This window comes from Corvus moneduloides, chromosome 2 (genome assembly GCF_009650955.1).
Source record: "Corvus moneduloides isolate bCorMon1 chromosome 2, bCorMon1.pri, whole genome shotgun sequence".
Taxonomy (NCBI): Eukaryota; Metazoa; Chordata; class Aves; order Passeriformes; family Corvidae; genus Corvus; species Corvus moneduloides.
The window spans coordinates 109,291,744-109,304,351 of record NC_045477.1 but is presented as its reverse complement, the minus strand read 5'-3'; the positions used below and the strand labels follow the sequence as shown (position 1 = coordinate 109,304,351).

At 36.8% G+C, this 12,608-nt stretch overlaps 1 protein-coding gene and 1 long non-coding RNA gene across 7 annotated transcripts in view; one reads left to right on the top strand and one right to left on the bottom strand.

Annotated features, from left to right (window-relative positions):
• Nucleotides 1-12,608, top strand: part of SMPX (small muscle protein X-linked) — a 40,381-nt gene that overhangs the window by 1,881 nt on the left and 25,892 nt on the right. For all 6 annotated transcript variants that reach the window (XR_004238466.1, XM_032100806.1, XM_032100811.1 and 3 more), the window contains exons 2-4: nucleotides 1,771-1,830; nucleotides 7,396-7,485; nucleotides 11,046-11,199. Coding sequence is in view for 5 of the 6 variants with exons in the window: in XM_032100806.1 (XP_031956697.1) it covers nucleotides 1,792-1,830; nucleotides 7,396-7,485; nucleotides 11,046-11,186 (270 nt within the window). In the remaining variant the exon portion in view is untranslated. The remainder of the gene's footprint in view (nucleotides 1-1,770; nucleotides 1,831-7,395; nucleotides 7,486-11,045; nucleotides 11,200-12,608) is intronic.
• LOC116440245 lies at nucleotides 2,568-10,409 on the bottom strand. Its single transcript, XR_004238467.1, has 2 exons — nucleotides 10,351-10,409; nucleotides 2,568-2,615 (listed from the first exon to the last, which is right to left on the bottom strand). It is a non-coding gene; the product is annotated as an uncharacterized LOC116440245 (long non-coding RNA).

The window sequence follows — 12,608 nt, the reverse complement described above, 5'->3', positions numbered from 1 at the left end:
TCCACTGTGTTTTAAAATGTTTAATGTTGTTTTCCTGTGCTTTTGTTTCCATTTTTCATTCTGATTAAAAAGATGAAAAGTTGATAAGAAAAATTAATTAAACATTCTGTATTATGAGTCCTATCTTCCCAGTCACTTGGGGGATTGTTTTTTGTTTATTTTGGAATACAGTCACTGGTCAACAGAACAGTTATTTATACGCATATAAAGATTTTCAGAAAGAAAGGAGAGTGTAGTAAATCCTTTTGTGTTTCTGAAATTTGTTTGAATTTTGTCATGAAGGTCAGTGGCCGAGATTGCATCCCCTAAAGTGAATTCTAAAGTGCTTTAAACTCCCTCTCATTTTAAGATTGTATATGTAAAACCACAATATAAAACTCATTGAAAGAATGCTGGTTTTATTTTGCACAGTGGGATTTTTTCTGATTTATTAATTCAGTGGAAGAAATTTAAACCCAAAGCAATTTAAGACCATGATTGTCCTCTGACAGAATGCTATGTTGGTTTGGACAGCACTTTTTGCAGCTGAGGGTGTGACCAGAGGGAGACCTCTAATGGCAGGTCATTTGTACTTTTAATTCTGCTCAGCGCTGTACCCAGATTTAAAACCGATGTGAGAATATGCAGGAGAGGGTCTTCCAGTCAGTCCCAGCAATACAATCAGGCTCATATTCCAAGTTGAAGCCAACCTACAATTCATCCATATTTTTTTTTGATACTGCCTCATGTGACAGTTTTACTCTTTGGAGTACCCAAGTCTTTGACACACTTTAAATTTCTCAGTGTAATTCTACTATTCTCTCCTATGTCATTTATTTCTATTCTCATTACTTCCCTTCCTATCTCAGGTTAAATACAGTATAAAAAATGTGCTGTAGTTTGTGGTGATCAGTGAATTTCTCTGGTGAAATAATTTCTCAGCTTTTAGAATTACTTTATATTACAGTAGCTAAATAACTAGACTTTGATGAAAGTCTAGTCCAGTTAAAACCTAACTTCCCAGTGAGAGAATAAAAAGCTAAGATGGTGTTTCAAATAATCTGCTAATAAAATTTCTTTCTTTTTACTTTGGTGTATTTCCGTTTGCTATTGTATATTAATATTGTATCAGTCCATATTTCTCCACCTGAACAAAATTATATGGAAAAATATGTTATTTTTGATCTTATTGCTAAAGAAAATTGATGAATCTATATGATCTAAAACTTTGAGGAGGGGCTACTTTGTGCACTAGCAACTGTCAAGGAGAATTTTTCCATTTGACCGTCTTGATCGCTTTCAGTCCACAGGTATTAAAGGTTTGCAAGGATTTGTGAGTCAGAAAATGGTTATGTCTGCATTTATCAATATTTCCTAACAAGTTATGCTTTATTTTATTTATGCTTAAACTGAAAGTTCTAATAATTCCCACATACATACTGTGACAGGGCTACTCATATATTGTCTATCCTCAAATGCTTCCCTTAATTCTTACTCATTTTACAGTGCTGTTAAGGTTTGAGAGATTCCTTATCTCTACTCATTATTGTTTTTAATGTGAAAGAGATAGCTTCATTTGTGGCTATGAAAGATTAATTGGAGAAGCTCAGGTGGTCTGACTCCTTCTGATATTCAGAAGGAATAACTAAGCAACTTGGAAACTGAGATGGAAACAGGAGCTGGGCAGATGAAATGGATGCCTGTCAAGAGGCAGCGTGGGTTAAGTTCTGGCTTATCTTCCATAGCTATCAGAATGTCAGAGCCTGTAACACTTTCCAATTTTGCTTGCAGGGATAAGCCTCTGTCATAAAAATGTCAAAACAACCAGCATCACATGTCAAAGCCATTCAGGTAAGAGACAGCATTTATGTTTTTAATATAATAAAATGATAAATCTCCATCTCCATTGCTTGGCAGACTGCATTTTTACTTGGACAAAGAACCGTAGGAGTGCTAGCTGGGGTTATTCTGTTAAAGTGAAAAACTTAGTAGACATGAAAGCACTGAAAAAGTGTGACCTGGAGATCATCGTTTGTTCTGAGCTGATAAAAAAACTGGATCAGGTAATTCATTAATCACTTGTTTGCACAGTCTTTCCAGTGTTAGGTTATGCCTGTTGGAGGATCATCTAAGCAAAACATGGTAATGCATCTGCATAACTGTTAAGTTAAAATAATTCCTGTAACCGTTAGATTTCCCACAAAGCTGATGTAATACTGGGAGAATTATAGGCTAAAAAGATGGCATGGGTATAGTGAAGTTTTTTATGTCTGCATTCCTTAAGGAGAAAAACCCTCAACTTTGAATAATTAAGAAGCATTTTATTTAAAAGCCAAAGTAAAATGAGAGAAATGTTGATCTTTTAATTTGAAAGATTCTTGTTTCTCACATACCTCTTCAATGGTATATGATTATAAGGATGAAGTCGATTGTTGCATACTTGTAAAAGATACAACTAGAGAATTATCCCAACATCATCATGAAGTAGTGTCATGAAGAATGTGTTTAGTTCATGTTATCAATGATTCTTGTCAAGAGGCATAAATGTCTTCTGAACTGAGGAATCTTACAGAGTTCTCATGTATTTCGTAAAATGTACTTCCAGAGAAATTTTGCCATGAGTTCAGTTGCCTTACCTAAGAAACACAAAATGGAATTTCTAAAGTCTGCTCTGTTCTCTGTTTCTTTGAGATAATACTAGTGCAAAGATTGGGGTATCAAGATTAATTACCCAGGGGCTAGGCAGCATACTGAAAATGCAAGGCACTGTAAAAGTGCAGATTCTCTTTATCATCATCAATTCTACTGAAACAGGCATGCAAACTACTGTACTCTAATTCTGTAGAAATTAGAAAAATTTTGCCATTTTGCCAGAATATTGATTTCACTCAGTTCAAATTTTCATGCCTCTTTTACAGTGGCTATAGAAATGTTTGTATGACTAATGAAAATATATAGACATTTAATGGCTCAAAAATATTTATTTCCATTTTACATTTAAACTCCATAGGCACATACAAACATTTTTAAGGAATTAATTGGTTTACATTTTTTTCTTAAAGATGTAATGATATGCTGCATTTTATTTTTAGGATGACTTTCCAACTTCTAAATGTAAACAGTGTTCCTAGGTCGTTCATTTAAAAAATGCTTTAAATTTAAGCACTAAGTTTAATATTTTAAGAAAATTTAATTTTTGCAAAGGTAATTTGAATCATGAGAAAGAATTACAGCACAAATTTTAAAATATATCTATTAAGCATTTTGTCAAAGGTGGTTCTAGTAGGGAGACTTGCACTTGAATTGATGCTTTTTACGCTTTGAGCACTCTAAGAACAAAATGTCACATTACTTTTATACACTGTGATTCATATATTATGATCCTTTGCTATTGTGTGGTGGTATAATAGGACTGACGTGCCCTGGAGAATGTACATCATGCTGCAGCAATGGGAATGTAATGGCACCTAACTGACTGAAGCATTTCTGGTGTTCTGTGTCTGAAATGTCTTTTTTCTCACTGTACGAGATGTAGACAAAAATGTTCATTTGCCAATAGCTACTAGATGTGTCAGAGTTAAAGGCAGCAACTGGTTCCCAAGAGTAGTACCAAAGTACTGTTAATTCCTTTAAACAATTGCTGACCTCCTGATACCTTAGGTTTTAACTTTCATATTTTTCAAATCCTGTGCTGCCTAGTGTGTAACTCTGAAGTTTCTTGTAGCCTGTTAATTTCTGCTCTCTCATGTTAGGTAGACATAACAAAGCCTCTCCAGGCTTGCTCTCCAAGGACACTCAGGCCATCCTAGGCCCAAAAAGTATAAACCAAAAGCCTCTAAAGGGGGGGGAAAGCTTGGGGAAATTACATCATTAACTGAAGCTTTAATTGGAGAATTAACCCTGATATGCAAATGAACCAAACCTATAAAAGTGTGAAACACTCGTGACTTGGAGTCCATCTTGGGGTCCATCTTGGCAAAAACCTCTCACCCCCCAGGGGGTACCTTTGAAGGCCTTTCAAATAAATACCCACCTTTATTCTCTTACTCCTGTCTAGTCTCTGTTTCTACGAGGCCTCTTAAGACATCACTCCCCTTCTCAGTGTGTAAAACGCTGTGAACAGCTCTGACTGAAAATTATTCTATCTTTAAACACTCTTGGCTTTCCCCAGAGGTAAGGGTGAGGAGATTCCTGGGGTTTTTGTTGCTGTTGTTTTGGTTTTGTTGGTTGGTTGGTTGTTTCTGGATTTCATTCAGTTTTCTCTACAGCTTCTATCTTTATTCTTTTTCTTTCTCTTTCTTTCTTTCTTTCTTTCTTTCTTTCTTTCTTTCTTTCTTTCTTTCTTTCTTTCTTTCTTTCTTTCTTTCTTTCTTTCTTTCTTTCTTTCTTTCTTTCTTTCTTTCTTTTTCTTTCTCTTTCTTTTCTTTCTTTCTTTTTCTTTCTCTTTCTTTTCTTTCTTTCTTTCTTTCTTTTTTCTTTCTTTTTCTTTCTCTTTCTTTTCTTTCTTTCTTTCTTTCTTTTTCTTTCTTTCTTTCTTTCTTTCTTTCTGTCTTTTTCTTTTTCTTTTTCTTTTTCTTTTTCTTTTTCTTTTTCTTTTTCTTTTTCTTTTCTTTCTTTTCTTTCTGTCTTTTTCTCTCTCTTTCTCTCTCTTTTCTTTTTTTTTTTTTTTTAATTAAATATGTCTATACAAAAGTGTCTTTCCAGATTACTCAGTCATCCATCTGGACAGCCAGGAATGGCTGTGATGCTGTGAAGGACTTACCCATAACAGTCCTCAAGTCATGCACAGCTGCATCAGTTGTAGCCTAATCTGAACACCCTCTCTCTATTAAACAGAAAGAAGAACACACAAAAAAATTCTCTAAGTACCAGTTAGAGAATAGCAATATATTAGTATGCCATTTTTACAGGTATTTTTCCTTTGGTTTATTCAGAATGACCTTGGTAGAGTACATCAGTGCACATACCTACCTACTCATTATAAGAACTGCAATGGCACACAGTATGGTAGGCCTTTCAAACAAAGGAAGAGGCAAACTCAGTAGTTTTCATAATTAGGATGGTTAAACATAACAATCAGACCTAGAAAGTCTGTCTAAAGCAATTATAATTTAGGATTTCAGAAGTCTGGAACAGACAATTTCCTATTTAGCATTTTACTGGATGGAGATCCCCAAGGGTTATATCTCCATAGCTTGCAGGTGACACAAGCCTTGAAACATATTTTTAAAACAAAATTGTGAACTTGTGCTAATCACAGCATGAGTCTTTTCAGAGCTATGCTGGTGTACAGAATTTGGCCCACTCATTACACAGCTGCTCATCTGAGAGACAGAACCAGCATTGGATTAAGAGAGATTTGCAGCTCAGGACTTTGGTACCTCTGCTCAGAATTGTTTGGAAATGTCATACTTTCATTTTATACTGGAAATATTTTAATTTACAGAATCTGATATCAGATGCAGACAGTTTTTAACTATGTCTCAAAGGATGCTCATTTTACCAAGTTATTATGTCATGATTGTGTATTTCTTGCCCAAACTCCGACGTGAATGTCCTTACTGCAGATAACAAAGTGCAAACTGCTTTTGTGTGACACAGATTACTGGGAAAGTGCTGAAGCAGACCAAAGAGTGGTTTATTGAATTTAATTAGCAGCCTGGAACTTAGAGGTTAATTTTTGTTTTCTGAACCACTTTTAGTCACATTGACCTGTCAATCATGGTGGAACGTGCAAGGGCTGTAGTGTGCCATGGGGGGCTGGCTTCTGCTTTGACTATCTCCAAGGGAAAGGAATGTCCAAGTTCGGGATGAGCACCAAAAGGAGAGATATCTCTTAAATTTTCAACTCTGCAAACTTGTATGACCATGCTAGCTGTAATTTGCAGAGAAGTTTCCCAGTCCAAATATTGAAGCTGTCTGGAGATACCAGCACTTGGCGGGGCAGTAACTTAAAATTAGAAATGGCAAAGCTGGTTTTTTTCCACCTCTAAATGAAATGGTGAGTTAAGAACTGTGAGACTGAAAATGCCCTGTTTCCTGGGAACTTACGAAGTGCAGGTGAAAAGTTTCATGATATCTAAACTAATGCTCAGTGAAAAAGGTTTATGAAACAAATACCTGGTTTTCTGTAACCCTGCAGTTATTTGGCAGCCCTGCTGAAATTACAGCATCATCTTGCATAAATAAGATAATGGGAAACAGGTAAGTAGAATACAGGGAAAAGTACTCATTTCTTGGCAGATGGGTTCTTAATTTGCTCATCATTTGATTACAGCCGTCAGAACAGTTGTTACTGAAAACCGTGGGCTGTTTTCCTGTGGTTGCCCAAGTGGGGCATGATCTGCAAGACCATAACTTGAGCAGAAGGATGAGATTATTCATCTCCATTTAGTGCAGATCAGTCAGATGGTAAAGGACAAGAACAGAGCTCGCTGTTAGAAGGTTCTCTGCTTCTGCTCCGTAACATTACCAATTCACCCCCTGGTTTTACCAGTGGGAGCCATGGTATTTTGATGACATTTCCTAGGAGCAGCTTCTCTTCTGAGATCACGAGATAAGAATAAGTATAAATTGTGCATTTAGTTGATCATGCCATTTGACTTTTAAAATAATCTGGGCTTGGTCACATTTGGAAATGGATACTTTTCAGATGTTCTTTCCTAAGCACTGTTTTGTGCCATTCTATTCCCCAAAATCTTTATTTTTAAGATACCTATTATCAGCTCTAATTACATTATGGCTACTAGCTTTCTGCCCCAGTTAAAAGATCAGATTGATGCAGTTGTGTGGGTATCCTTCTGGAGGGAGTTTGCTGAAGCCAGGGGCCAGTGGTCTGCCCAGTGTCGGAGCTGGTTCAACTATTCACAGTTTGTAGCACCCGTGGGTACGTTTTGTTGGTAAAATCACATTTTAAACACTTATGGCTTAAGCTGATTCAGGGCAGGCTTCCCTTCTAAGCTACCTGTGGTTAAGTGAGGTGAAAACTGGTGTCATTGGAGAATGGAGAGTGGTCCAGTGATCAGGTGTTATTGAAAGATTTGTGTGATTTTCACTTAAATGTTGCTTTTGGCGTTCACTTTCTGTTTGACCTTGACCAAACTGAAGCAGACCCAGATGCCTAAAGACGCTTTAGTGTCCAGTACTCATTTTTTTTTTAAGTCCAGTGAAATTAGGAAACATTAGTCTAAAATGCAGTACTTCACTTTCTAGTTTGTTTTTTACTTTCTGTCTTTAAAATGGAGATGAAAGCACTTCTCTTTCCCAGGAGTGGTGTGATGTGCATACATTGAAGGCATAAGTGCTTGGAAACCATGATAATGTCTATATGCTTGTCCCACTCCAAGTTTTTCCATTTACCAACTGTATCTTTATTTATCAGTCACTATTATATACATCACAATTTCCTTCTCACAGGCTAATATTAACATCCCAATGGGAGCATTTCGACCTGGTGCAGGCCACCCTCATAAAAGAAAAGAATTTACACCTGAAGAAGTGGAGGAGGTAAGCAAAAAAGATTTTTTTTTTCCCAAGGAGAATCCCTGCCATGAAATGGAAGAAAGCCTTTAAAGTGATCTTAAAGCTCTGCATACCAATCTTAGGTACCACAGTTGAACATGCACTGATATTTCATGGAAATAAATGGCCACTTACTAACACTTCATGTATAAATAGTTCTGCTTTGGGTGCCAAGGACCCTGTAGGAATATAAACTGTTTCAAAGGTGTGTAGCTCTGCTGCCACAGCGGGATAGTACCTGCTGTCAGGAGAGAGAGTCAGGATTTCCCTAGCAGCATTTGTCTAGATAGGACCTGGTGAGATACAGCAGGAAAAGTTGTAGCAAGGCTTTGGAAGACTTTGCCGCTACCTGCCACCCTGTGGTGTGATTTATTGTTACAGCTTTACAGTTTTGGAACAGGTTTTCAAACACAACGCTTTTTGGAAGGTTTATCAACAAGAAGAAGTTGCATGTGAAGACACTTGCAAGTTAAAACAGAAATTCTGAACCCATTTGCCTGTCCAGGGGTGAAAATACTCCATTTTAGACTGAATTCTGCATTTTCATGCTTGTATTTTACAGGGAGTGTTTAGCACTGAGTTTTGAATATTAAAATCCAATTTATACCTTAACTAACATTGATCACAAAGGTTATGAGTAAACACAGATATCATATTTCTGGATGATATTAAAGTATCGTATTTATCATTAACTTTTATAATAAATGAGACCTAAAATCAACAGTGGAAGAAAAGGTAGTGGTAGATATTCCAAACAAGATAAAAAAGATGGGTGCTCCTGGTTTCCTGGCCAGTTTGCTTATTTTGGATTTGTAATCCCCACATGAGAACTCATCCTACTGGTCCAGAGCTCCCAATGCTCCTCACAGCCAAGGGCAGGAAAGGCTATGTAAGAGCTAATTCTTCATTTTCTGTCTCAGTCATTTTTTTTTTTTTTTGCCATATTTTGATATAAACAGTGCTCTGTTTACAGAGAACTTTCCTGAAGTAATCAAACCTAGGCTGACTTAGCTCTTAAGATTTAAAAAAGCCAGACATACAAAATGACCTTGAACATATATTGTGGCTTTTTCCATTGGAGAGAAATCAAAGCATGTTCTCTGCGCAGTAATTAAACTGGTGAAGGAGTGCATGTTATTAAGCAGAAACTAATATAGCATGTGTGAATTCTAGTAGTGTTTGAGAACTAAAATAAATGACTGGTGCTGATAATTACATTTGTTTGGGTAATTGAATGTTGCTTTGCTTCTCAGCTACATGAATACTATATATAAGACAGATGTTATGGAAGTTCTTGGCCCAGGTTTTATGGCCAGTACTCAACCAAACCGATGGGAGTAATCACTACAGAAACAGGTCTTGTTACAGGAATAGAATACAAATGCCACCAGTGAACTTGTCATTTCAGTTGTCTCATCTTGTTAGGTTTTTCCATACAGGTCATGATTTTTCAGAGCAGTTTTAGACAAATGCAACTTTTGGTAACAGTGAGTAATATTTTCCACTGTATTTTAAAGCCTTGACAAAGGAGATGAGTGGAATATGGATCTTACTCACAGGGGTGGTGCAGTCAGGTGGGAATGTGTATTTTTGAAGGTCAGTGGAGCAAACATGTTGACATGAAAAGAAATGGAGGGTGGGAATTACAGAAAATAACTCTTCATCAGTCAGAGCATTCCCATGCTTGTATTTGTTAACCCTTGTTGTATATCCAAGTCACTCTTCAGGCTTCCTTCCATAAAACTGAAGGCCATAGTCTGATCTCAGCTGTGCATTGCACATGGAGTGAGTGATATAGGGAGGGGTGAAGTCATAAATAGCACAGACCTGACGTTGGAAGAGCAAGCTGAGCACAAAGTCTCCAAAACATGGGCAAAGCTTGCACCATTTGTTCCACAAGAGGAATGGTATTGCCATGAGTTGAAATGGTATTTTTTACATAGTATCTGCTATGTACTGATAAGAACTATGGGGTTGAGGGAGTGCTTGTTTCCCCTGATTATTCAGATTACCTAGGAAAACTGTCAAAGGAAACAATACAAGCTCATGGCATCTTTGACTACTGATACAATTTTGTGCATCCTTCAAAACAGCTTCTGTATCAATTTACTTACTCTCCTGCTGTGCTTTGCTACTGTTTCAGGATGTTAGATCGTTGAGTCATATATCAGACAGTACATACAGTACCTGGGGCTGAATTACTGTCTGGGATTTGAAATGATCTAGCAAAAACAATATTAAAATATATTATTAGTATTATCTTGTATTAATTAATAGTGTATTGGCTAAAATGTGAGAAAAGATAATACAAGTTTACCAAGCCAAGCAATGTAATTATCACTTCAGTTTCCTTATGTATAGTGGTCTTAAGAAAGTCCTGTCAGTTTTCTACAATGCCTTGTTTGTTTGCTAGTTGATATTGCAAACTCTTCTTCCTGATTAGCATGTAGTCCATTAGTCATCAGAGAAAAAAAAGAGGGGTTTACTGGCCAATAATATTTGACAAGTAATGTTGGAATCTAAAAAATGAAGTTAAATATTAAGAATTCACTGTTCACAGTTATTACAACTTTTCAAAAAGGGTGGCTAATAAATCTAAATAGTGGTTGAACTCCAAAAAGTCCATCACAGGAGGACATTCACAGAGTAATCAAAAAAGAAAAAATATTTTCCTCATGAAATTATTTGCAATAAAATATAAATTAATCTCTAAATGTACTTGATTCCTCATGTATGCCAGCTTTATAAGATACACAGCAAGCTGGAACAACAGTGAACTCCTGTCTGGAAATCTACTCCTGCAAAACATAACCCAGTCTAGAAATGGTCTAAAATACCTGTTCTACTCACCTAGAAGCAATAGTACAGCTGAGGAAGTATGAAGGGCTGAAATACTCTGGTCCGTTGGGAAATTATCTGAGTTGCTCACTATTGTGTAAGTGGTGTTATTTAACTGGTATTTTTACAGTGTCAGCAGAATAGCCATGCAGCACTACCCTAATTCAAACATAAAATGACAAAAACCCTTCTGGTCTTGCAACTGAGGTCATGAAAAGTTAAATTTCAACTCATGTTGATCTTGCATGGAGCTTTTGGGGTACATAACCTACTATCATAGCTCTTCCCTAGAGCTGCAGACATGCATAATGCTTTTCCTCTCCAACTGTCTGGCAACTGTGAAACTCTCAAAGGAATTAGATGATAAAAATGGTTCTACTTTTTTGTCATCTAAAATATGAAGGACTTGGAGTTGCCTTTAATTCTCCAGTCAGTTATTTTCTGCTAATGGTCTGGCTCTGTAAATTCTTACCCATTCTTATCCACATTCCTCTACAACTGAGCATCTTCTATTCTTTTGAGAATGTTTTTAGACATTTTAGACAAAAAAAACCAAAATAACTTATTTCTTCCTGCCTCCACCCCAATTTCCACTGGGAATGCCTTTAGTATAAAAACATCCTTTCCTGTCTTTCAAATAACTGATCTATGCTCATGTTCAAGAGATTGCTGTTGCAGCAGGAAGGTCACTGTGTCCTTTTGTGCAGAATGTTCCTGCTTCAACAGAGGAGGAGAAAGAGAAGAAACGCCTCCCAGGAGCTAAGAAACTTCCAGGTCCTGCTGTCAACTTGTCAGAGATTCAGAACATAAAGAGTGAGCTGAAATATGTCCCCAAAGCTGAACAGTAGCTGGAAGAAGCAGGTGAGTGAAAGAGAGATTCTTTGCATGGCTCTAGGAGTAGTAGGCTGATCCAGAAACCTCTCTAAGTAAAAAGATGGCTTTTCAATTACTTCAATGGACCTGGAGTTGCACCCCATAATTCAAAGACAAAATACAAGAAGTCATAATCCTTGGGATTTTCTGTTATTTCAAACATTGATCATGTTGGAGACTATATCCAATGATATATGGCATCCATCAACCAGCCTAACAAGTAGTCTATTCAGCATATTAGGAATTCAGTGTATTTGGAATATCGAAGCCACCTTAAAATAACCTATTGCTTCATAAGCACAAGTTTCAGTTTTGCAAAATACAGGACTTGTACTTTTACAATCTAACTACAAATGAATGATTTACAGTGCAAATAAATTTATTGCAGCAATGGACAAGTAAGTCAGAATTTTTTTTAGAAAGCTCCTTTGGAACATTAGTTATTTGATATTAATTTATGTAATTCAAAATTGATATGCTAATGGTTCCATGTATGTGATCACGCAAACATACTCAATGCTATTTGTGGCACCCAAGGACTTGCTGTAGTCCAGCACAGGAAGGACATGGACCTGTTGGAGTGAATCCAGAGGAGGGTCACAAAGGTGATCACAGGGCAGGAGCATCTCTTTATGAAAGACAGAGCGAGGTTGTTCAGCCTGGAGAAGAGAAGGCTCTGGGCTGACTTCACTGTGGCCTTTCAAGTACCTAAAGAGGGCTTATAGAAAAGATGGAGACAGAATTTATAGTAGGTCTTGTTGTCATAGGATAATGAGTAATGGTTTTAAACTTGAGGACATTAGACTAAATATAAGGAAGAAGTTTTTTACAATGAGGATGATGAAACACTGGACCAGGTTGCCCAGAGGTGGTAAATGCCACATACCTGTAAACAATGAAGATCAGGCTGGATGAGGCTCTGAGCGACCTGGTCTAGTGGAAGATGTTCCTGCTCATTGCAGAGGGGTTGGACTAGATGACCTTTAAAGATCCCTTCCAACCCAAACCATTCTATGATTCTATCATTTTATTTAAAAGGAAATATTCAGCACTTCAGTGCCAACTTCAGAATAATTTACATCTGATTTCAAATAAGACCCATAAGCCTCTGTTGTTCTACATTCTGAACCTTAAAGAAATTAATGATAATTTCTGTCCATGAAATTATCCTCTGATTTCCTTTGAAAAGCCTGAGTCAGTAAAGATGCATCAGGCAATTACAATGAAAACTCAGATGTACAGAGAAGTTTCAATACAAAAAAAAAAACCCACCCTGGCTACAGTAAGAAAAAGATAGTTGTGTCACATAGTCGTCACCTGAATTGCTAGTTCTGCATATTGACTGATAAATCCTTTTTATCCTGAAGAGAGGCAGAGGAGTTAAATTGAGCAGGAGA